At 32.9% G+C, this 25,703-nt stretch overlaps 2 protein-coding genes across 4 annotated transcripts; both read left to right on the top strand.

The window, feature by feature from the left end:
• Positions 1–1,536: 1,536 nt before the first annotated feature.
• On the top strand, positions 1,537–17,788 carry LOC100786127 (dol-P-Man:Man(7)GlcNAc(2)-PP-Dol alpha-1,6-mannosyltransferase). 3 transcript variants are annotated; one of them, XM_003521008.5, is made up of 19 exons: positions 1,556–1,862; positions 1,955–1,996; positions 2,093–2,138; positions 2,877–2,963; positions 3,592–3,647; positions 4,374–4,491; positions 4,621–4,679; positions 6,184–6,255; positions 8,137–8,200; positions 8,323–8,426; positions 9,851–9,922; positions 11,979–12,065; positions 12,158–12,225; positions 13,515–13,583; positions 13,659–13,741; positions 15,137–15,233; positions 16,139–16,204; positions 17,251–17,344; positions 17,437–17,788. In XM_003521008.5, the coding sequence occupies exons 1-19, from the start codon at positions 1,638–1,640 to the stop codon at positions 17,515–17,517; spliced, it is 1,590 nt and encodes a 529-aa protein (XP_003521056.4). In that variant the 5' UTR covers positions 1,556–1,637; the 3' UTR covers positions 17,518–17,788. The 3 variants fall into 3 exon arrangements, with proteins under 3 accessions (XP_040869916.1, XP_040869917.1, XP_003521056.4); XM_041013982.1 differs by lacking the exon at positions 17,437–17,788 and having other exon boundaries at positions 1,537–1,862; positions 15,137–15,217; positions 17,251–17,326; XM_041013983.1 differs by lacking the exons at positions 16,139–16,204; positions 17,251–17,344; positions 17,437–17,788 and adding an exon at positions 15,604–15,743 and having other exon boundaries at positions 1,539–1,862.
• A 1,817-nt stretch (positions 17,789–19,605) lies between these two features.
• On the top strand, positions 19,606–23,702 carry LOC100780408 (pentatricopeptide repeat-containing protein At1g02150). Its single transcript, XM_003520369.5, has 2 exons — positions 19,606–20,089; positions 22,266–23,702. Exons 1-2 carry the CDS (start codon positions 19,691–19,693, stop codon positions 23,532–23,534), a joined length of 1,668 nt encoding a protein of 555 aa, XP_003520417.1. The 5' UTR covers positions 19,606–19,690; the 3' UTR covers positions 23,535–23,702.
• The last annotated feature ends 2,001 nt before the right edge of the window (positions 23,703–25,703 follow it).

The following is a 25,703-nucleotide window of genomic DNA, read 5'->3' as shown; positions in this document are numbered from 1 at the left end:
CGAACATGTAATCAAAGAACTTAATCCTATGGCAGCCACTAAGCCTTTGATCTCTGGGGTAGGCTTGCCAAAATTTTCAACCTTTCTTCCATGAGAGAATAATTTCAGCTCAAGACATTCTTGAAAATGATAATTTAAATCATTTAAGCAAAAATAACAATTACTTATAGAAATAACATTTATTTAAATTTATAAGTACCTCTCAATTTCAAACATTCGCGGCCACATGATAAACATAATCTTGCAACACTGATGTGTTGTGGGGTCCGCCTAGAAAACCCTGACATTAGTCGTCACATCATCAATAATTGCTTCTTCAGGCTGTTCATGGACCTCTTCATCCACATGATCCATATTGTGAACATCCTCAGCAACAGGTGCAACGTCCCATTGCCTACATATGGATGTTGTGGGCTTTCGCAGTTGGGGGCATCATTTGCATCACGACTGACTTTTCTCCCTAGGGCTCTTCTTATAACCCTTCCTAAAGCCCGACCCAAACCTCTGATTCTAACCATAATATGCACATTAAAGGAGTAATAATAGTTTATGTAAGCGTTCAAACAATACTTCAATCAATCCCAATCTAATAATTCATAAAAAAATTATTATTTTTTCATTAACTTTTTTATTACTTTAATATAAATGCATATAGATTTTTTTTCCAAATATATAGAGTTGACAACACTAATTCTAATAAAAACTTAAAGTAATGACAAAAATAAACTACAATTTTTGTTTTTATTTCTAACAAATAACTTTTTCATTTTTCAACAAATTACTATCACAATAACTTTAATTTTTTTTACCGATGAATTTTTTTTATTTTATAGTTCCATATGAATATTTAATACTAAATTGTCAAATATATACTAATAAACATTTGAAATTTATCATATCAAACAAATTTATAAAACACTTTTTAAAATATCAAATATAACAAAATTACTAAACTTCTTAAATAAAATTACAATAACTATGTAATTAAAATAACAAATATAAAAAATTGTAATTTACTAATACTTTTTAAAAATAATTAAATCACAATATTATATATATAAATTTGTTTTAAAATAAACAAATTACTTAAATTCTTAATAAAAATCAACTTCAAAAATAAATATAATTAATCAATTAAAATTACACAAAAAATTACAATAATATTTACTTATTACAAAAGTAAATTTTAAACAAAAATATTATTTAATTTACAATTTTAAAATGATTATAAAATTAGTATTTTAACTCAAATTGAAAAAAACATTAAATAAAATATATGAATTAGTAATATGTATGAAACATATCGACTGACAGTCCATATATCTTATATGGATCTCTAATCCTCCCATCGTGAATGTGTAGATAAAGGAGGAGAAAGCCACTTACGACAACAATGATGACAAGGCGACTATGGCGGCGGCGCGATGACAGCACGAGTGGCGGTGACACGATGGCAGCACCAACAACAGAGAAGGAGGTGCCATAGATAACGCAAAGGGAGAAGTGAAAAAGATTACTGTAGCAGGGGGGAAATTTGGAACGCTTTAAAAGAAAGGATGAAGGACATTTTTGTCACTTTATCTAAGTTACTGGGTGTATCAGAAGTTGTCTAAAAAGATGACCGAATTGGCTAGGAAATGAAAGCCCAATACTTCTGTAAGGCCCACGAAGCCCATTTCGTTTTTGTATCGCCTCTGGCATTCTACACCCACTCTGAAACAAACCACACAACAATGGCTTCCAGTTCCAAATCGAAGATTTTTCTACAGCGATACGGTTACGATTTTCTGTTGGGATCAATCGCTGCTGTCTACGTAATCACTGTGCCTTACACTAAGGTCGAAGAGAGTTTCAACGTTCAGGTCTCTCTCTTCATCTTCTTCGACCTCTTTGCTTATTTTTATTAGTTTTTTTATTTATTTATTAAATTATAATTCATTTGTGTTTCCTAAAGGCAATGCACGATATTCTCCATCACAGGCTGAACTTAGACAATGTGAGTTCACTGTGTCTTTGCTATTTTTTTTTGTTAATTTGTAGTTTATTGTATTTTGTATATAATTGATCTTTTTTTTAATATTTTTGTTAATAGTATGATCATCTGGAATTTCCTGGGGTGGTTCCTCGAACTTTCCTCGGTAAGTTTTTTTGTATTTTGTAGCCATTTTTCTCCTCAGAATATGTATTTTTATTTAGGCTTAAATATGGTTTTCATATTTTTAATATCTCTTTTTCAGTTTACCTTGATCCGTTGGGTAATCACGTGACAAATTAACACAGTAGCACATCATCGGTGAACTGATAATGTGATAAGTTAACAGAGTGTCACATCATCACTTAACGGACTTAAACTAACGGTAATTACCAAGAGTAAAAGTTTGAAAATGTTAGGTGGTAAAATAAATAAATAAAAAATTTAGGTAGTAAACTAAAAAAAAAGTATATTATATGAAAAACATATTTAAGCCTTTTATTTATTCATGAATTTTTTGGTTGGTTTATGTTTTCATATTTAGCACTAGTCACACCTTTGTGATTTATTATAGAAAATAATAATTTACTTTGTGAAGAATTAAGCAAATAAGGATTACAGACTCGTTTATACAGTTGCATTGCTTGTGTGCCTGATGTGAAGAATCCATTTGATAATCTTTGAGATTGTGATTTGTGACTAGCATGTGTTATGACGGTTATTCAAGTTTGTTTAGTTTTTAGTGCTGGAAATTTAACCGTGATGATGTTCAGTTGGATTGTTAAGATTGCTTTTTTGCAATGGCCATGCCTCCTCAGTATAAGCTGGTGTGTGCTAGTGTAGTACTTCTCTTTTTGTTAATTGTTATATGTTATCTAATTGTGTTATTGTTATTTTGTTTTAGGTGCTTTGCTTGTGTCCATAATTGCATCACCGTTTGTGTTAACTGCAAGTTTGCTGCATTTGCCAAAGTTTTATGCTCTTCTCATAGGTATGTATCCTTCTTTCATACTTGACAATCAGAGCATATTGATTTTTGGTTATTTTAGTTTTCCTCATTTCAGAGAATGCTGTTTTTATCTTTTTCTTTTCCCCCTCTGGATTTCTCCTTTACTTTGGTTTAAATTTAAAAAAAGACTGGCACTAATGATCAAATGTGTGTTTGGTTTTTTGTTGGGAGGAGCCCGACGTACATATGCCAAGAAGTATCTAGTTATTACTTTTTTGTTTGGATGCCTGGGAATTTGTGCAGAAAGAAACCAATCACACTAGAAGTTTAAAGTCTAAAACACTGTCTTTAGCTGGAAAACAATAGCTCGAAAATTAATTCTGATAATGTACTTGTTTCACTGAGCCATTGGTCTCTATGTTGTTTTGCATCATTCTGTTAGTCTCAAGCATTCATTACAGGCAAATGTCTGTGTTATATGTACATAATTGAATTGACTGATCAAATCAAATCAAATAATCTACCATTCATAGCTGGGTTTAAAGTCATGAACCATGTCAAAATGCTCAAAATTACCAAGATGATGGTGTCAATTTTCGTTCTCCTGTGCTTTCTGTTACTTGAGAATGTGGTGGGAAGTACATTAATATGTCTTATTGTTGATGTCTAGTTCGGATGGCCCTAGGGGGCATAGTACTATACACGCTAAGATTCTTTCGACATCAGGTATGTACCTTTGGATCATCAATAAGCTAGTAAATTTATTTATTTATTTTACTTATTTATGAAGTAGTGTTTATTCAACTCTCTGATATTATACCTATCCAATTAAAGCTCAAGTTTCAAGACTTCTATCATGCACCCTTGCATATTTGGTGCATGGATGCACAAAGATGTTTTACTGTTGATCATATTAAAAAAATAAAATTCAACAGTAGAGATAATTTATCTCAATTTATTTGGCATGTGGTAGTGGTACTAAAATTTTTAAAATTATGAAAATGTTCTCTAAAGACTAAAGCTTCACCAGAGCTTCATGACTATGAAAAGGAGATTAATCAAACAAAGGAGTAAATTGGAAAATTTAGTGAGGAACTCAAATGTGGTTGAACCTTCTCAAGCAATGGCAAAAATCTTGGTTATGTAGACAGCTTATCTTTTATCAGTGTTTGTTCAAGCTGTCCTAATTCATCTCTATAAAAGCTAAACTAGGTGTCACCGAAGGACTGGTTCATGTGCCTCCTTCACCTTGTCGTGCCTGCCGGCATTGGAAAAACTTTGACCATTGATTAAAACTTTGGAAAAGGATAAAACTGGTAAAATATTGAGAGAGAAAAAAACCTAAAGGGGTGCTGCACCAAATTTGAGAGCATTGTAGAATTGTTCCAAGTTTCATAAGTAAGCAATAAACTTTCTTTTCTTATCATTCTAATAATGATCTTTGCTATGCAGATAAGGAATAAGTTTGGACATCAAGTAGAAGCCTTCTTTGTGATATTAACTGCCACTCAGTTTCATTTTCTGTTCTATTGTACCCGTCCGCTTCCCAACATTCTTGCTCTGAGCCTTGGTAACTACCTAGCTTGTTTTGCTTCTTAATATTTCTTATAGTGTTTTTCTTGTTTCTAATGATGAATGGCGGTGTGAAACCTTCTACTCAATGTCATGGTGCTGTACTTTCTCTTGATTTATTTTGCAGTGAATTTAGCATATGGATACTGGTTCGAGGGACGTTTTTATGCGGCTCTAAACTCTCTGGTATGTATGTTGTGGTTTTATTTCAGGTTCAACTCAATACAAAATTTTTCTTTTGAATATTATAAGCTCTTATGTTTTTTTTTTTCACTTCATATAATATACATATTTTGCCAAGCCAGAATTTCGTGATTAAGCATTCTGTGTCAGAATTAGTTTTTTAAACTAGTCTTTTACCGTAAAATTGCTATTTTTAAAAAGAAAAGTCCAACTTCTCATATTATCAAGTTTACAACAACCAAGCTTTTTTCCATTAGGTGGGGCCAGTTACATGGATACTATTTCTTTATGTTTTCAGAGATATTTATTTAATATTTGATTCTGAACCTATTCAATTAGATTAACAAAACTTAATTCTCATTTGTATGTGTATTGTGTGTTGTGTATGCCAATGTGAACTAGTTGCCCGTGTAATAACACATGTGAATTCTGTATCGGCATCTATGTTTGTCATTTTGTTCTCAGAGACAAATTCAATGCCCTTGATTTTAATTTCTATGATTGGAGTCTCTTGCACAACGAAATGACTCCTCCTTTTGCATATGCTGCAAAGTTCAGTTAATAGCTTATAATTTAATGAAAGAGATTTTGAAATTAACTTCTTAAGCATATAAATATAAGCAACTTCTTAGCCCCAACTTTTTTAAAGGAAAGGGAAATTAGAAAGAAAGGGGTGAAGGTACAATTAAGGTGAGAATGAAATGTTCTAGGTCCATTTTGACCAGTATAGAGGGAAAAATAAATTTTATCCGCAGTTTTATAATATTTCATAAGTGATAAAAGTGGACTGTACATGGCATTTAGATATTTTTGAAAACTTGCAAGGGCAAGAATATCTTGTGAATATATATTTCTCCTAATCAACTGTGTGAGAAAAATTCATGAGCTCCTAAAGAGGGTTGTTAGAGTAGTGTAGGTTGTGGTGTGATGACAGTAGTGCAGTGTCAGTGGTGTGTGGTTAGAGTGGAGGGGCAAATGGTAAGGGGTGATCGATGATGTCTCTCTATACATTCCATTCTCAATAACGAAACAAAACCCTCCTCCCTCCTTCACTCAGAATGTCTTTAGCTGAAACACAAGAATACTGAATTGTCAGGGCCTATAGCCTTCCTGAAATATTTTTTTAAAATTTGAACTAGATGTGGGGATTTTACAATGTGCATAACATTCTTGATTAATAGCTCACTTACTCTTTATATTTTTTATGTTATTATTTATTTAAAATCATAGAATTTAGTAGGATTTTTTTGGGTACATATTTTAGCATTGTTTTGTCAATTTGTTGTCGATAAGTTTGAAATGAAATCATTTTATGAAAGTGATTTTCTTAAAAAATATTTGTACTAGTTAAATATATCATCCTTTTGCACACACAAACACACACACACAGTTTGACAGGAAGGAATGGTTTCTGGAATCAGTTGGCCCTTTTAATTCTTAATATCGTAGTATGCTTGATATGCTTTGCCTTTTCTGAAATAATCTCTTTGCACATTTGGATTATCAGATCTTTGCTACAGCTGTACTCAGATGTGACATGCTGTTACTTCTTTGCCCCATTGGGCTGCAACTTCTTTTGGTACGCTGTGCTTTTCTGTAACTTGCTTTTCATTTTTTCGTTTTCTCCTTAAATCCTTGAGCTACTGATAGAGAGCTTGTCAATTCTTTAATTTATTTGGTTTGGAGGATATCTAACAAGTTATGGTGCTTCCCCCTACTTGTACCTGCTCTTGTTTTCCTGATAAACTTTCTTCTATATATTTAAAAAGAAGAGGAAAAAATCTGGCCATTCTTGTTATTTTCTGTTGGATGCTTGAATTTCTTATTTTCCAACACCACTCTCCATGTCTATTAAACTATTGCATCCTATTCTTTATCTTGCTTTTCATAATGCTATGCTTTAAGTTTGACAAGTGGAGCAAGTATTTCCTGGTACTGGAATATATTTATTCCATATCAACTTTGGACTTCTGATGTCAATATCTTGACAATGAAATGCAGATCACATTTTCTGTAAAATCAGATAAGAAATTCTATTGATCTGTCCTGGCAACAGCTCTAATATTGATATCATCATTCCCCAGCATAATTTAAATTAAATTGATTTGGACTTTTATCTTATCAAATATTTCAATTTAAAGGCTTCCAATTTCTGAGTTGGTTATTATTGCATTCATGAGAATTTTTGTTGCTTTGTCACTATCTCAGAGGCTATAGGATGATTGGCAAATGTGTTTACAATGTTCAATTGGGTCACATAGAATCCCTATGTTGGAAAGCCGCCTTAATTTCATTATTGCATTCATGAGAATTTTTGTTGCTTTGTCACTATCTCAGAGGCTATAGGATGATTGGCAAATGTGTTTGAAATGTTCAGTTGGGTCACCATAGAATCCCTATGCTGGAAAGCTGCCTTAATTTCATTGTTGCATTCATGAGAATTTTTGTTGCTTTGCCACTATCTCAGACTATAGGATGATTGGCAAATGTGTTTGAAATGTTCAATTGGGTCACCATAGAATCCCTATGTTGGAAAGCCGTCTTAATTTCAGTCACCCTTGGCCTGCCTTAATTGCGGCCTCTTTGGGCTGTCTTAATTGTAGCCTCGACGGGGTGTTAATCTCACATTGACTAGAGAAATGACTTAAAGAGAGCTCATAAAGTTTGAGCAATCTTCATTTTACAAACCAGTTTTGTGGGTTTGAGTTAAGCCTTAAACCCAAATTATAAATTTATAAGATGGTATCGGGTCCTTTCTAAAATCCATGTATGACGGAAGTTGATCCATGTAGCCGACCCCACCTAGTGGGATAAGACGTTGTTGTTGTTGTTGTTGTTGTATCGGGTCCTTTCTAAAATCCAATTTTTGGCCAACCCACATTTGTCCATGCTCCAGCCAGATGTGTCTTGGGTGTGAGTGGGTGTTATTATTGTGATACTTGCATTTGTCCATGCTCTAGATGTCCAATCTTGGGCGTGTGGAGTGTGTTGGATAACTGCCTTAATTGTGGCCACTCATCACCTGCCTTAATTGTGGCCTGGCCTCTTTGGGCTACCTTAATTGTGGCGTCGTGGGGATTTGCTTAGTCTCACATTGACTAAAGATATGGCTTAAGCTTGGGCAATCCTCATCTTACAAGTTAGTTTTGTAAAGTTGAGTTAGACTCTAAGCTAATTTGTAAGACCCTATTGACTCTATGCGTTATTTTTATTTAACATTTAAATATAGAACTTCATTGCATTAACTATGCTTGTGTTGTTATCAATCTTTGGAGAACAATGTTTATTATATTTGGCATTTAAAGTTAATTGTGCTGTTTGATGAATTTTCTTATCCTCTTTTTCTGACCTTGCAATTTTGGTTGAATTATTATAATATTGAAATTTATTCTGAAAATTCCATACTTATGGTAACATGGTCATGCTTTGTGCCTAATAAAATTCATCTCTTGAAGGGAAGACAAAAAAAATTTCAGTGTGGGGTGCTCTAAAACACTGCACTGGGATGGCTCTCTTCTGCATAGGTTGGTGACATATGCTTTTTTACTTTAATTTTAATCTGTTATATAAAAAAAAATCAAAATTTATGCATGATAGGATGCTATTATTAAAATTTGATTCTAACATTTTGGTCTTCTGATTACAGGTCTAACCATATTGGTTGATTCAATTATGTGGAAAAGGTTATTGTGGCCTGAATTTGAAGTCTTTTGGTTTAACTCTGTACTAAACAAGAGCTCTGAATGGGGAGTATCCTTCACCAAGTTTATATTGAACAACTTTATAGATGTAGAATATGAAAATACATGTTATACATATTTCATGACCAGGGTATTTTTTAATTTTGTTCTGGTTCTGTTTGGTTTGAAAAACATTTTTTGTTTTCACAAATAATTACAAAAATCCCACCTTGTTTTCCCTTTCTTTCCTGTTTCCAAACATCTGTTTGTACAGGAAAAAAGAGAACAAAAACCCATTTTCACTATTTCTTGTATAAATCATTGAAAACAGGATGCAAAGTGAAAATAGAGGTATTAATTTGGGAAAGCATATAACATTTTAACCAAACAGGCCTTTGTTTGCTACCTCATATATGACTGAATGATTAGGCTTAAGCCCTAGTTTAGCAGGGAGCTACGAGACGAGATCTTTTGTCACCTTTCTTGTTCACTTTAGAGGTTGATGTTCTGAATTGAATACTTTCAGTTGCTGTCTGTGGAAAGGGATATCATTCAGGATATTAGAGTTGGTTTACCATTTAGAGGAGGTTATGGTCTTCATCTTAAGTTTGCTGATGATACAGTTCTCTTTTTAGAGGATAATGATACCTTTGGGAATGTTCTTTCTATTAAATTTTTGCAAGTCATCTTTGATTTTTAGGTTAACTTTTCTAAGAGTGATTTGGCTGGTTTAATTGTGGATAGCTATGTTGTTTCTTCCATTGTTTCTCTGGATGTTGTGAAACTTTATGGTGCCCCTTCACATACTTGGGAGTTCCTTTGGGTGGTAATCCTTTTCTACTTCTTTTGGAAATCCTGGGATTACTCAGATCTTTGTTTTGAAGTGAATACTAAATTGTATCTAATTCTGTGCTGGCTGACTTTGAAAGCCATGTTTGTGACCAAACCCAAGAAGGATTGTTCGAAGGGATTTGTACTTCCTTTGTCTCATATTATATGTCTCTTGGGGTATTTTAGTTTGCTTCAAAATATGTCACTTTTAGAAAATCAGGAAAGCATTATTTACTTTTTTCCATCAATACACTCATTTATAAGTATCTCACCTAAATACTTGAATGAATTCACAAATACATTCTAACTCTTTGAATAAGGGTAGTTTTCTGAAAGAAAGTTCTCTTATCATAGTAATTTGTGTAACTAATAATTTTCTTAAGTGTGCATTACCTTAAAAGACATAATATGAAATAGAGGAATTAGTAAATTTCTGCAACAAGAGGATTTTGGTGTATTGGGATTAGGGTTTGTATGTTTAGTGGCTAATACTTGTATTCTTCATTGATCATTGTGAATTTTCTCTGTTTTGCCCATGGACAAGGCACACTGAGCTTATTTAGATGACATCATCTAAAATCTGCATATTGTCTGTTGCCTTTGATAACACTGTCCTATTTGTATTTGATAAATTATTATGTTCCTTGACAATATTTTTGTTAGACACATGCTTTCCATTGGTACTTCACCTCAGCACTTCCTCGTTCACTACTTGCTGCATATCCACTTTCACTAGTAAGTCTTGGATTACCAAATATCCTCTAACGATTGCATTGTTACTTATGTAGATTTCTAGCCTGACATGGTGGTTTCTTCCACTTCCAGTGATCTAGTTAATATTTTGTAACTTAAATATGAAATATTTTGGGTTTTCTCCTTAGAATTGAACTGTCTGAAGGTAGTACTTAAAGATTAATATTTTCCCTATAATTTATGTTTGAACTATGAATCAATATTGAATATTTCTTACCTGTTAGCTTTGGAAACTATTTGTTCCCTATTTGTTTTCAGCCAGTTCAAATATCTAAAATGCATACACTTAATCATGTATATTCTTGAAAATCCAGTTTAAAAGATAATAGGATTTTGGGTTGTGGATAGTCATGGTATATTGCACTGAAGATCGGGCTAGTTGTATGATTAGTGTAGCTGTTGCCCTTGAAAAATGTATCTGTTAGGATATAAGGAGAAGGGAGAGTTACTTAATATAGTTAGACTACTAATGAGTTAGTTAGTTAGAGGGGTTTATTAGATATTAATAGAGGAAGAAGGATAGGAGAGAGGGGGATCTTATCATTTGTAGATTGAGCATTAGTTCAAGATTTCCAACCAAGCCACATTGTTTTCAAGATTCAGATTTCCATAAAAAGATTGTTATGGTGAAACGAAAATCATTCATGAAGGTGGTTGGAACAACAATGGTGCTGGAATCTTGGAATGTCAACTTGTTGGGTGAGCCTTTAGCATTAAATTTTGTTGCATCTATGGCTGACAGCTTAGCCATGGAGCTAAGGCAGAAGGAATGTACTTAGCCAGTCAAGCTGGTTAAAGTTATATGGAGTCCACCCTTGTCCCTCCCACCACCGAAGCCACCAGACCTCAGTTTGCATGCAGGGGCAGTGGGTCGTTCCCAGTTAAGCTACAAGGGGTGCAGTTGTCTTCCAACAATCAGACAAAACTTTAGGAAGTTTAAGTGTGCAATTCCAGTTTTCAGATTCCCACCTTGAGGACAAGGTTGATTTTTAGGAGGAGTGTATTGTTAGGATATAAGGAGAAGGAAGAGTTAGTAAATATAGTTAGACTACTAATGAGTTAGTTAGTTAGTTAGAGGGGTTTATTAGATATAAATAGAGGAAGAAGGATAGGAGAGAGGGAGATCTTATCATTTGTAAATTGAGCATAGTTCTTTGTGAAAGGAGAAATCCTTTGTGAAGGGGAAACCGTTGGAGGAGAGTTTTCTCCTATTTTCTGTTCTTTTCTTACTAGTTAATAAAATCTTTTATTTTCTTTCTCATTTCAATTCTTGGTTCCTAACAGTATCATAAATATTTTTTAAAGAAGGAAAGAAAGAAATTATTTTAGATTAGGAGAATTATATACCCATGACAATTAAAATTTTTGAGTTATTTCATTCACATTATTGGCTTAACATTTCATTCCTGTTATTAGGATCTCAGGTGTAAAGGAAAATGCTTTTAATTATTTAACAATTAGCATACTGATGCACAATGAAGCAGCATTAAGGATTGTTTTGTTATTTACAATTTTTTTTGTTATTCTCATAAAGTTTTGAATTTCCATTTATTTGAGAGATGTCTTACTTTTATAGGGATTTTATTCTTCGTTATATGTTCTTAAGAAAATATTGTCATGCCAAAATTTCCTGTTTAATTTAATTTGATTAGGATTTAACATTTAAGAAAATTAATACTATCTAATTAGGATCTAGCTAGGATTTTATATTAAACTGGGATTTTCATAATCTTTGGGTTATAAACATCTTTTGAGTTTCTTATTTTATTTGGACTTCATTATACTACAATATTTAAATTTTCTTTTCTTTAGAGAATATTTTTAAACTCAACCAGAGGAGTACTCTTGCCTTAGAAGAGTTCTTTAGGTGAATTGATCCACATCACATGCCCTACAGTATATGTCACTGTTTCTACCTTCCTCGAACGGAAAAAAATAAAATAAGTAAAGGAAAAGAACTGGGAAAAGAAAAAGAAGGAAGCCTCCTTTTCATCCTAACTTCAGTTACTTGATAATTGACTTGCTGTCTTCTTTGCAGTTTGGCCTTTTTGTAGACAGAAGGGTACGATCTTTCACTTTTCCAGTTCTTGCCTTCATTTTGCTTTATTCTAAGCTTCCCCACAAGGTATTTCAATTATAATCTGAAATCCATTGCTTAATTTGTGTCTGTCTTCAAATTGAAATATGTAGTTAGTATTATTCTGATTGATATTGCAGGAGCTTCGTTTTATCATAAGTTCAGTTCCAATATTTAACTTGTCTGCTTCAATTGCTTCTAACAGAATGTAAGTTCTCCTAATGAGTATTGTGTAGGTCTGTCAAAACTAATTGGGTTCCATTTGTATTTTCTGAAATTATTGCATTGTGTAATCTTATATACTAAAATACAACTGAAAATGGATATTATGGGAAAGCAAGTAGTTGAGATTTTGAAATACGAATGAATGTGCACATTCCTTTCCTTGTTTCTATGGCATTAGTATGCATTCTTTCTCATTTGTTTTTGGATTATGAACCACATTTGTAACTTTTTTAATGTTTGTCAACCTATGTTTTGGCTTCAAGAATGATGAAACTGTGTAACCTGTCAGGAAGCTCATTAGACCAAGGGATTAAGTTTTGCTCTCAAATGACAATACTTGATTATGAGCACCTGAGTGGCAGTTGCCCCTGCTTTATTTCAGACAAACTTGAATTTTGCCTTAAGGATGTTCATGTAAGGTTGTTGCGTGGTTTATCAAGGATCATGCAATTGTTTAAATTATGTAAATTCTGAGTCGAGAAGCAATGTTTTCTTCATCATCCTTTGTAGCTCAAAAAATTGAATAACTTGCAGTTGCTAAAATATATTGGAGCAAGTTAGTTCAATATACAAAGCATCTTCCTCAGTCTTCTGTATATATTGGTTCTTCTGAACTGGGCTTAATTTAGTGCTCCAATAATACAATATAGGTTGTGCTCTAATAATACAATATGGCTGTTCTATTCATTTTGTTAGTCACCAAGTGAATGCGACAAGACAGTTTTCTTCATTGCATGATCCAAAGGTATTTGACATTTTGATGGCATTCATAGCATTAGGTGGTTTGAGGTCATTTACATGAAATTTCATTTTGCTTATTGGTAATTTAGTTTTAAATTCAATATGACAACAGAAAACAACCCTTAACCTACTGGGTGGTGAGGCAATATAGTATGGGTACATTATTATGATCATTGTCATCTAGCCATTTTGATAGAGGAAAAAGTTACCTAGATATAAAAACAATGGAATAATGACTACAATAGATCCATCTAAACTAGAAATCTAAAACCAATCGAGAATAGAAAAGAGAAAGCTACGAATGCAGCACAGCTGCTCAATTTCTCCATGCAAGACACAAACTGTTGAAGTTGAAGCTACTGTGACTTGTGAATTGAATGCCAAAAATTTCAAGAGTGATGATTGAACTGAACTGTATTTACAATCTGAGCAGAGATATGAAAATTTCTGATGTTTCCCTCTTTGAAGAATTATATCTGTTTTCCTTTTAAGTTACTAACATTCAGTAATATGCATCCTGAAATGTTTCAGTTACAACAATAAGAAAAAGATGATTTGGAACTTGCTTTTCCTCATTTTGTTGGGATTACTTTTAATGAGGTTGGTTCACCAGTCATTTTGTTACATTGTGATGAATACATCCTTCTTTTTTTGTACTTAGTCTCTATCTTGCAGTCTTGCAGGCACCATCACAAGTTTCATGGCATCATACTGGAACTATCCTAGTGGGCATGCCTTAAAAGAATTGCATGGAATTGGTGAGTACATGAGTCCTGAAATATCCATGCATTGGCTGCAAAGTATTTTGCTAGAATTTTCCTTGAGAGAAACTGCTCCTTGTTTGTCCCATAATTTGGTAAAATATTGGAGTTGCTGTTTCTATTTTTCATAATCAACAGTGGCAAGTTCTGTTAAAAATTGGTAATACTGTCGGATCCTCTGATGAATTACTAAACATCAATTTTAAATATGGGTCAGTACTGAGCTTGATATTTTGGTCATGGTTTATTGTTCTAAAAATTATTTCCATGCGTGCTATCTGAGTGTTCATATTGTATGACATTCTGGATTAAATTAAATGATTTGTGACTTTCGGGTGCTTTATTAAATGATGTGTTGCATGACATTCTCTGAATCGCTTATTCACATTCCAAAAATATATCTCAATACTCAAAAGGATTTCTAGAATAAACTACATTATTCTTCGGGCAGTGGTTTGAGCAAAAAAATCAGCATGTCATAGTCATAATAAATATGCCAAAGCTTTCCCTTTGGTGTATAGAGCTGATGAGTTATTTTTTGGCTAAATTATGCATGGACCAATATGCAGTACTGGTTGGTACTGGTCCTTCTGATTTTCTCAAGGACAATACAAAGGTAGTGTTTGTGATACTCATACTTATTGTGATAACCAAGATGCACCATATTGTCTCCAATCCTGTTTTCTAGGGGATGACCAAGCACAATGATGTAGATTGTCACTCTATCAGAAAAGATCCATTCTGGAGACATCATAACTTGTTTTGTCAATCCAAATGCTTACCAAATCTTTTGAGTGGAACTTGGACAAGTTGTTACTTGTTATCTTTGTAAACTAGCTCTGGTCACATATGAGCTAATGCCCTAGCTTTAACGGGTTGTGTTAGGAACATTTATTATTCTTTGTCCATTCAATGGCAACTAGAAAGATTGTATCTTTTTTATTATTACATTTATTATATAAATATGGAGTCTGTGGTGTAGTTGAAACACATTTATGGGCATATGCTTTTGTTATCTCTCTCCATGAACAATTGGTCAATTTTCGGAAAAGATAAAGGATTGTGCTTATGGCTACTGTGGTATTAAGGAAGAGTTTTCTTTGGTGTTTGGTTGATGTAACAGGATTTGTTTTGATTCGTACAATTGCTTTTCTTGCTCAGAATTCCTTTCATCTGAATTAGAAATCAAATGAGCAGTCATTGAGACCTAAAACAACTCCAATCCAAAAAACCCCCTCATTTAAATTATAAAAAGAAGGAAATTTCAATAAAAGATAAAAAATTGACCACTAAAGAAGATAGTAATGTAACAAGTTTTTTGTTTTGATCTTTTTGATACTGCCCCTTGTCATTACTTTTGTTGTCTTTGTTTTGATTTTTTAATTGTTGCAGGCTTTCATAATGATACTGATGAACGGTGGGTGCACATTGATACATTTTCTGCCATGAATGGAATATCTCGCTTTTGTGAAAGTGAGTTCCCATGGAGGTATATTTTGCAGTGTACGAATGATGCATCAAGTTGTTAATTGCATGCATCCAAACAAACCTTTCTTTGACTAAATCTCATTTTTATGGATCAATGAAGGCATGCCTTTCTGAGCCTTTATCTATGATTCAGTATCCACAGATAGTTACGGTTCTCTAATTTCATTGTCTTACTTGGAATGAGATCAACTATATTTGTTTTCAGAAGTTATGTTTTCAAAGTTATCATCAGAATCGCTTCTTTGGCTGAGTAATAAATTGATGCAAAGAAAAACTTCATCGAATTCTTTGACTTGCACATTCACATTTTTTGGTTCCCTCCTTCAAATAATGGAGAGTGTATTTGTTTATTTGATTTTATATTTCCACAGTAAACTGTAATTCGGTATGACATAGATACCTTCCTGTTGGGAAGGCAGGTAGTGGAGGCCTTGATAATGTTGCTGAAGTATGTAATCTGCTTTCTCAAGTCCAGCTTTTCTATTTAGAGTGACAAGGAGCTGGAGCTATTTAGGGTTAGTGAATGTGTTTCTTATTGCACTAATAAACAAACAATAAACCTTGATCTATTTTCCTGATGCTCACCATATTAGTTAGCACCTTACATTTTTAAACATCAACTTGTAAGTGTCTTCTATACCATTTGTTGCTGTAGCAAGTTCAATACTGGATTTGCTACATGGTCTGTGATGTCCACATGGAAAAATTGTGGAAAAACTACATATACAAATGATTAAATAAGAATGAGATAGCATGTTATGGGGAAGATTTAAGTGTTAACGAGGTATTAGCAGTATACTTCTCATTATTTCTGCATTCATTGCTTGCAATTTTCAACGACCAGACTATGCTGCTTTCCACTATTTTTCTGACTACAAGTTACTTATCTACTATTCTCTGGCGCAGGTATTCTAAAGAAGAACAAATTAGCTTGCAAGAATTTCATCAGAGAAATTTTACTTTTCTTATAAAGTGAGTTATCCATTAACATATTGCTAGTGTTATTTCCAGTACTTTGTGTCACAAACATATAAATGGTATAGCACATGCTATGTTTATGATGAGAGATCCTACAAATTGTTGACAGAAAGGGTTGGTATAGTCAAGTGAGTAAGTGTGTGAAATAAAATTGATAAGCTTCGTACATTAGATCCACCCTTGAAGAGTATGTGTTGTTGGCAAGGACTGCATCAGCATGTGTTGTGTGCATAATGGTCATTGCCATGAACCAACTATCCTAAAAGCTTTAGTTTTAAGTGAAGACACATGAATAGTTTTACATTACATCTCAATTACACCCATTAATGCAAAATCCCTTATGGCTTGAAGCGTGGATAGTGTGCAAGCCTACCAACCTTGTGCAGATCTACGAAGCTTAGAAAAGGACTTTGGGATAAGTCACAACCATTGGGTGAGTAATCTTAGATTGGGTTTTGTATACTAGCTGAGGATTGTTCGGTACTTATATGCAGAATACAGGTCATTTGTATTATTGACTTCTGGTTCTTATCAAGTCTACATAAGTCTGATAATCGAACCAATGGTCCATGAACTCCTAATGTAAAATGTAAAACTTGAAAATAGTACCTCTGATACTCAATTAATATACTATCTATTTTTTGCTGAGCAAAAAAAACCTCGTGCTGAAATTTGACTTTTTATTACAAGAATAGGGGCAGCTCAGATTGAAATCTAGAACACTAAGTCATAGAATCTTTGTTAGCATGTAATGGACCTACTGTCCCAAAAGCTTGAGCTATTCAAGTAAGACGCATGATGATTTTATATTACATCTCTAACCGCCATAATATTTAACAATTTGGCACTTGGATGAATAAATTTTGTTTGACTTCTGTCATCTTTCTGTGCTTGCATGTGTAGAATGTGTGAGAGAGAGAGAGGAAATGAATGTTTGGAGATATTGAATTGGAAGTTTATATATGATTTTTCACATGTCAACACTGACTAATTGCAAGAAATTTCCCCCTTTATCTGACCTCCTTGTTGATCTTTAACAGTGAACATCCTGCGATCAATGGATTCAAGTGCCTATTTACTGAAGATGGGTTCTCAAGAGTCCGCCTGAAACCTGGCTATCCACCAATTTTACTGGTTGGTAATTGCTATTAGTATTCCCAACCAGCTCAAACAACGAATGCTTTGTTCATTCCAAAAGTATTGATCTATGTTTTGACCCTTTGCAGGTTAAAGAGCCCAAAGTGTATGTTCATGGAAATTTAGAAAACCAGAATATTTTCAGCCAAAATTGGCCTGGCTGCCCATAATGCTGTGTCTGGTATGATAGTCTATTTGAAATCATCAGGTTTGAAGGGTGTGGGTATCCTTTGCCGCCCTTTTTTCTTAGTTACCAATGAGTAAGGAGTGGGGAGGAAGTGAAAGTTGGTATTGTGACCCCTACTAACAGTCCCGTGTCTTCAGTATTAATTAGAATGTGCATATGGGTACAATAGCTTTTCTTGTAGCATTTCAAACATTGATTCTCGGATGTTGCTATGTCTGATTTTTTAATTTCATATAGAATATTCGGTTCAACAATCTGGTTTGGGATTAACTTCATTTATGCTGGAAAACTTTTTGGCTCAATTCTGGTAATTGGTGTATACTGTTTGCTAGAGCAGAATCTTCGGTTAACTGGCATGATACCTGCGCTTTCGCACGTTTTATAGGCAAATAAATAGTATAATATATATTCGAATTATTAATGCCATCATTAATAAGGAATCAATGTTTTAAGTGGTGAGTATATTGTTTACAAAAGTCTAAAATATATATATATATTTTTTTGTGGTCAGACAACAATAAGATGAAAACCTTTGGGTAGGGGCAAAGACAATGTGAATTTGTATATTAGAAGACCATTTTTTTTTTTGGTGCAATATTAGAAAACATGATACCATACAAAATAGAAGTAGCCATAGATGGAGTTCAAATACAGTATAGATCAATAACTATGATAATGTTTATACTTTTAAACTGTTTTGTATATATTAATATAATATATGATAAATTGATTTAATAAAAACATCCTAACGGATCAAAGTGAATTTTGTTTAAATTTAGAAAATATAATTAAAATAGAAAATAGAATGAGACTTATAAAAGTGTATTTTAATTTTATCTAAATATATAATTATTTAATACAAAAATATGTAAAAACAAAAAAATGTATAAGTTATGAACATGACAATAGAGCATAGGTGTCGATGGACATGTCATTTCTTGTGCTAACACCACATTCCCACCCGTCTCCGTTAGGGGTTGGGTATACCCACCATGTTCCCATCCTCACTGATTCACAATATAAATTCAGTCCATTACAATAAAAAAAAAATATTTTGAGCACAATTAGTCAAAATTAAACATGCAATAAGTATCAAGGATGTTTAAGTATTGAGTAGAATGATTGAATGTTGTAAATTTATGATATCGTATTCAATTCTTTATCTTAAAAAAATACAGTGGGCGTTAAGAGTTATTCCATATATCTAATGTTATCATGTTATTAATAGAAATATTAAATATTTTAAATTATTGATTAATATATTCTTATTTTTAATTTAAATATTTATTCAATTGAAAAATAATTTCATAAAAAATATTGAACAAAAACAAAGAAAAATATAGTTTTGTCTCTCTCAAATAACATATTTTACACTAAATGTGTATGGATTTAGAAAAAAACTTGATTAATGGGTATCTTAAATTAAAAAAAAAAATCGGTTTAGAAACAATATATGACTAAAAAATGTATTGATTTAAAGAATTAAAGATAAATAATTTTTTTTATGAGAAAAAAGAGATTACAAACTAAAGTAATAATATCTTGGAGGGAAAGAGAAATAAAGAAATATAATCTACTTTGAAGTAAATATTCTTTTATTCATTATTAGTTTTCACTTGTACAATTTAGATACATCCTACAATCTGTGCACTAAAAAACAATATAAAATTGAATAACTGTTTCCAAAACCAAACTATAGTTATTTAATCTCAGCCATTTAATTTTAATGTTTTTTAAAAAGTCTTCTAGTTCTTTATATTATTTTTAATTTTTATCCTTGATATATTTATTTATTTTCATTGTTATATTTTTTAAATAAATTATAATATTATCTTTTTAATTATTTTACACTTTCAACTAAATACTTCTCATTTAATAAACTAATTTTTTAACTCTTAATTATCAATTTATTTTTTTATTTTTCAACTCACTTTTCAACTTTCAACTCATTTTTCGATTAGTTTTGCAAATGATATAATAAACTTAATAAGTGGCGTAATGATTATACTTTTAACTTTAAAAAGTTTCATTTACTAATTTATCATCAATTTAAGCATTTAGTTGCTAGAATGATGATTTTTTTTCACCCCTTAACCTATTTATCTTCAAACTTAGTTGCTGCTATCTACTATCACACTACCCCTTAGAGAACTAAGATGAGTCTCCTTCAAATTCAATCCTCTCCTCATAACCAAACCCTCCTTTCTCTCTCTTTCTCATCTTCCCTCTCCCATTCCTCCTCACTCCACTTCAACCACTCTTCTTCTTCCTCCACCACTCTCACCCATGCTCACACGTGCTTCCACCCTCGCCTCTCGGTGGTCACGTGCTCCATCTCCAACATCCACAGCTACGGCACCGTCGACTACGAGCGCCGCCCCATCGTGCGCTGGAACGACGTCTACCGCAGGATATCTCTCAACCAAAACCCCCAAGTGGGGTCCGCAGAGGTGCTCAACCAGTGGGAGAACGAAGGGAGGCACCTCACGAAGTGGGAGCTTTCAAGAGTCGTTAAAGAGTTGAGGAAGTACAAGAGATTTCCAAGAGCCCTCGAGGTCAAAATTCTATCTTTAAAACCTTTTTCTTCTTCTTTTCATTTGGGTCTCTTTCTTTGTGTGTTTTTGCTTTTTCTGATGGAATGTTTGATATATATATCTGTCTGTTTTTGGATAAACTTTTCTCTATAGGTACTTTTTTAGGAGAACAAAATAAGAAGGATAGATTAATTAACTTCTCCAATAAGTTAATTTATTTAGCTCTAGCATGTGTGTTTGGATGGAGAAATTTAAAATTTTGAAAAATTTTAAATTTTAAGAATTTCAAATACTTCAATTAAAATTCTTTTATTTTCAAAATTTTGTGTTTGGATAAAAAAAAGTTAAAATTATGAGAATGAAAAAAAAAAAGAAAAAATATAATTGGTGTGTTAATTATACGTTTTCCTTCATGCTCACACCGATATTTTAGGACCTCAGGTGTTTCTTGGAGAAGACTGTAAGAAGAGAATTTCAATTTCTCACCTTTTAGAAGGAAATTGAAATTCTAGATTTTTAGTTGTTTAAAATTCTGTTTTAAAATTCCAAAATTTTAAATTCTTCATAAAAAGTATCCAAAAAATTCTAAATTACAGAAATTCAAATTCTTTGATAAATTACTTTCCTCAGTTAAAATCCTCTATCCAAACGCACTCACATATCATGGGAAAATGCGGCTCATGCGGCCGCAATTGCAGTCGTGATGCGATTGTGGAGTGTCAAAATACCTTGACGTTGCAAACCCCAATTTAAAACCATGTGCATAGGTGAAAAAACACCTTTTGGAGAAGCTAAATGAAGAGAGCTTCTACGAATTAATTTGTGCTAACTGCTAAGCTAATATGATCAATTACTGAGTGGTGGGAGGGTTGAATGTTGGGTGTTTGGGTTTGTTTCAGTAGGCTTTATGAATGGTTAATATTCAAGGATTTTTTCCTTTTCTGTGTTAAGAAGTTTGATTTTCTTTGGACCTTGCTAGTTTAGAATTTAGATGACGTTCTTCTTTTTAGGAAAATTCTGGTCCTTGAGGGTGATTAACAGCTTGATTCATTTCTGGTTTTTCATTGTGACATGACATGAGTATATTATACAGATTTGCGTGTAAATAGGCTGCATTCTTCATGTTCAGTAGTTGATAGCCAGCTTTAAATAGCACCTGAGTTGAAGTATATAGCATTGCTATTTGTTCATGATAGTGGATTTTGCTATACAGCATTGCCATTTGATTTAAGTTTTGCATGTGATTCAAGTTGGAATATAAAATACCACAACAATTGTTACACAATTCCATGACTTCCTAAAGACATACTAATTCAGATCCGTAACCTCCTAAAGACATAAATGCTATACAAACATTAATAATGCAGGCCTACTGAGTCTGGGTATGCTTCTTATTCCTTCTCACATAAGCTTTCCATGGTATATCAGAGCATTAGCAGGAAACTGAAATCTGTGAAATGAGGTTTCCTTCTTCCACAACAGTTTATAAAAGAAAATAGATTTCCTGAAGAAACTTTTGCCTACCGTCTATCCTTTGTAATTTTATCTTACTGGATGCAAGGAAAGTCCAATTTCTATGCCACAAATTTAGCAAATCCCCTTGCCCCCACCCCCCCTGCTCAACCTTTTCCCTGCTGTCTTTCCCATATTTTCTAATAACTGCAACAGAATATTCTTAGCTAGAATTCTATTTTGTCAATGGCGTGGAGGAACTATATATATGTTTTTACATCATTGGACTATCATTCACTCTGAGGAAACAAAGATTGCTTTGCCCCCTTTGGCATTGTCAGAAAAGTGTAGCATGCTTCAAAAGATAGTCCAGGGAAAGGAGTAGAGGTGAGCTATATGACACTACAAGACCTGATTGATTCCATAGAAGCTATATCAGAAATGTTCTTTCTTTATTATTTATTTAAGGCACTTGGTTTTATGGGATAAATGAACGTATACAATAACATAATCTGTAATAACATTTTTAGTTGTTAATTCTAGATTTGCAAACACTGTCAGTAAAATTTGAATAATCTGGAAAACCATTTTTTGGGCCACTATATTTAATGGCTTGCTTCCTTTGGAATGTATGGAATTATGAATTATGAAATCAATTACCATTTCTGATTATGTTCACTTATTTGCTTCAAATGTCTTTATCAGCCATGCACAATTTTTTGAAAGCAATGAGAAAATGTTTCAGGTATATGATTGGATGAACAATAGACCAGAGCGGTTTAGAGTTTCCGAGAGTGATGCAGCAATTCAGTTAGATTTAATTGCAAAAGTTCGTGGAGTTTCTAGTGCAGAAGCATTCTTTCTGAGTCTGGAAGATAAGTTAAAAGATAAGAGGACTTATGGTGCCCTGTTGAATGTATACGTGCATTCTAGATCGAAGGAGAAGGCAGAATCTTTATTTGATACTATGAGGAGTAAAGGGTATGTAATACATGCCCTACCAATTAATGTAATGATGACTCTGTACATGAACCTTAATGAATATGCTAAAGTTGATATGCTGGCTTCTGAAATGATGGAAAAGAACATTCAGCTAGACATCTATACATATAATATCTGGTTATCTTCGTGTGGATCTCAAGGATCAGTCGAAAAGATGGAACAAGTGTTTGAACAAATGGAAAGGGATCCTACCATTGTCCCTAACTGGTCTACATTCAGCACATTGGCTTCGATGTACATTAGGATGAATCAGAATGAAAAGGCAGAAAAGTGCTTAAGAAAGGTTGAGGGTAGAATTAAAGGTCGAGATAGAATACCTTTTCATTATCTCCTGAGTTTATATGGAAGTGTTGGAAAGAAAGACGAAGTCTATCGTGTGTGGAATACTTACAAATCAATTTTTCCAAGAATACCAAACTTGGGATACCATGCTATTATTTCTTCTCTGGTTAAATTGGATGATATCGAGGGTGCAGAAAAACTATATGAGGAATGGATTTCAGTAAAGTCAAGTTATGATCCTAGAATTGGAAACCTTCTCATGGGCTGGTATGTTAAGAAAGATGACACAGATAAAGCTTTGAGTTTCTTTGAGCAGATATCAAATGATGGCTGCATTCCAAATTCAAATACATGGGAGATTCTTTCTGAGGGCCACATTGCAGATAAGAGGATTTCTGAAGCCCTGTCCTGCTTGAAAGAAGCATTTATGGTTGCTGGTGGTTCAAAGAGTTGGAGACCAAAGCCCTCATACTTGTCTGCATTCCTTGAGCTTTGTCAGGAGCAAAATGACATGGAAAGTGCTGAGGTTTTAATTGGACTGCTGAGGCAGTCAAAATTTAGTAAAATTAAAGTTTATGCATCTATCATTGGCTCACCTGATTGTACCATTGACAATGGTGAATTGCAAAGCAAGATTGATATAACTGATAGAACTGATGATGCTGTTGACAGTGAAAACATGGATGATGACTCTCAAATGTTGTTGAACCAACTAGATAGTAGATTTTGATACTTTATTTCTTTTTTCTTTTGACTAGTGGAAAATGATTAGTTAGAACATACTGGGGATTTTTTGTCAAATATGATGTCATTAGAGTTTCATGGCTTCTATCTCTTCTTCTCTTCATAACAGTTAGAAAGTGGCAGCTGCTTCTATGTCATTGGTGTTTTTCTTTAACGATTTGGTGATTTGATTATGTGCATTGAAGTGTGAACGAACTAGAGTTTTTTTTTGTGTGTATGATGAGATGCAAATTAGAGTGGAGTTTCTTTTTATTTGCAAAATCCTTGCTGCTGCACCGCAAATGCAGGTGTCCCTGTACCTGTACGGGGAGGGGAAGATGCAGGGATACATTAGGAAATTTAGGGAACAAAAGAAAAAAAATCAGAAAATAAAAAAATCTTAGCCATGAATTTATAAAACTAATAAATCTAATTGACAATATTACTTTTCCACGCTATTATGGTCTCCCAGGCTTGCCTGCTTCATTTGAACTATAGTAGTTTGGGTTCAATATAATGAGGAGAGGAATGATGGTTTGAGCTTTTGGACCCATTAACTCTATTTGCTTTAGCCCCTAACGTTGCTTAAAATAATTTATTTTAGTCATTTTTCACTTAATATTCTTCTACTATTTTTGTACCCAAAATGATAAATGTAAATGCCATTTTATAGTTAGGAACTAAAATAATTTTTTATAAATTTAAGGAATAAAGTGATAGATGCTTATAATTCTAAGCAGTAGGATGAGGTTTTACACAATTTTATGTTCACATGTAGAGGAATACACACGAATACATTATTGCTTAGTTTGCAAAAAAATTCCTTTACAATTACTTAAGCGAAGGAAACAAAATGAATAAAAAATAGAATAAAACAAATTTTTATCATATTGAACAAAAAACTTATTTTTTATCTTTTCAAGATAAAACCTCTTCCGATTGTGTTGCTCATGTAAAACTTAGAAAATGACAATATGTATTTTATTTAATGATCAACATAGACATGAGAAACATTGAAATGAAATTTAAATTCGGTGCCATTTCCAAAAAAGAAAAACTTTCTATAAACTATTATAGTCTTGTAGATGTGGGTTAGTAAAAATTGGGTTAGGTGTTAAAAAAATTATTTTCCTAGGCTCAAAGCGGAAGGAGCCAAATAGTGTTGAGAGTGTTATATGTTTTTAGGTTGTTAGCTTCCTGCACTCTAATATTGCTTCCCACATCTTTCAGGATTTTTTTATCTTTTGGATTGGTCATACTAGAAGCCGAAAGGTGTAACCAATTTTACATTTCAGATTGACCAATCCAGGAAAAAAAGGTGCAGGAGGCAATTTTATGGTGCAGGAAGCAACAACCTTTACTTCTGTGTTTTGTTCTGAGGCCCAAGAGGCCAGAACATGTACAATTGTTAGGCCCTTGAGGATTGGATGTGTTGTAAACAGTTAACAGTGAGAAACTTCTCTCCCCTGTATTCGGTAGTGAGAGTGAGAGACAAGAGAATGAATTAGGATTTTCCTTTCTTGAATGTGTGACTATGAAACTTTCTCAATGTTATTCAGTGTGTATGTTTGCATCTTCTGTGTAATTGGTTTTGATTGAACCTTGGAGAAACATGATAAATTGATAAGGTAAAAATGATAAGTTTGGATGCAAGCCAGAAGTATTTTTAAGAATTTTTCTATTAGAAATATTGATTTTTTTTCAGTAGAAAAACTCTTAAAAATACGTTTAGTCTTGTATTCAAATAGAGTTTAGCGTAACAAAAATCTAGTGGATTTTCTCCATGATTTTTTCCTGTGGCAATTTTTTGCTAGTTTACTTTCGTACTAGTAAAACTTTATTTTATTTTTTACCAGATGCGGCTAGATGTAGGGAATTTGTAATTCTATTTTATATCTTTATGTATATATTACTGGTAGTACCCAAAAAAAAAAAACATTACGCACTTTCGAGTGTATGATAGAGGTTGTTTTTGCACAACCATTAGGTGTGTTGTAGGATATATACTAGCGAGAAATATTTTACTAAAAAATTATGATAAAAGTTATAATTAAGTAACTAATAAGTAATTTTTTTAGTAAAACTTAAGATATCAGTAAAAAAATTAAAATTACGATAAAAATGTTTATAGAATGAAAAATACTTGCATGCAGCATGCCTTATATATAATTGTAAT

This window comes from Glycine max, chromosome 3, assembly GCF_000004515.6.
Source record: "Glycine max cultivar Williams 82 chromosome 3, Glycine_max_v4.0, whole genome shotgun sequence".
Classification (NCBI taxonomy): Eukaryota; Viridiplantae; Streptophyta; class Magnoliopsida; order Fabales; family Fabaceae; genus Glycine; species Glycine max.
This window is presented reverse-complemented; position numbering and strand designations above follow the sequence as displayed.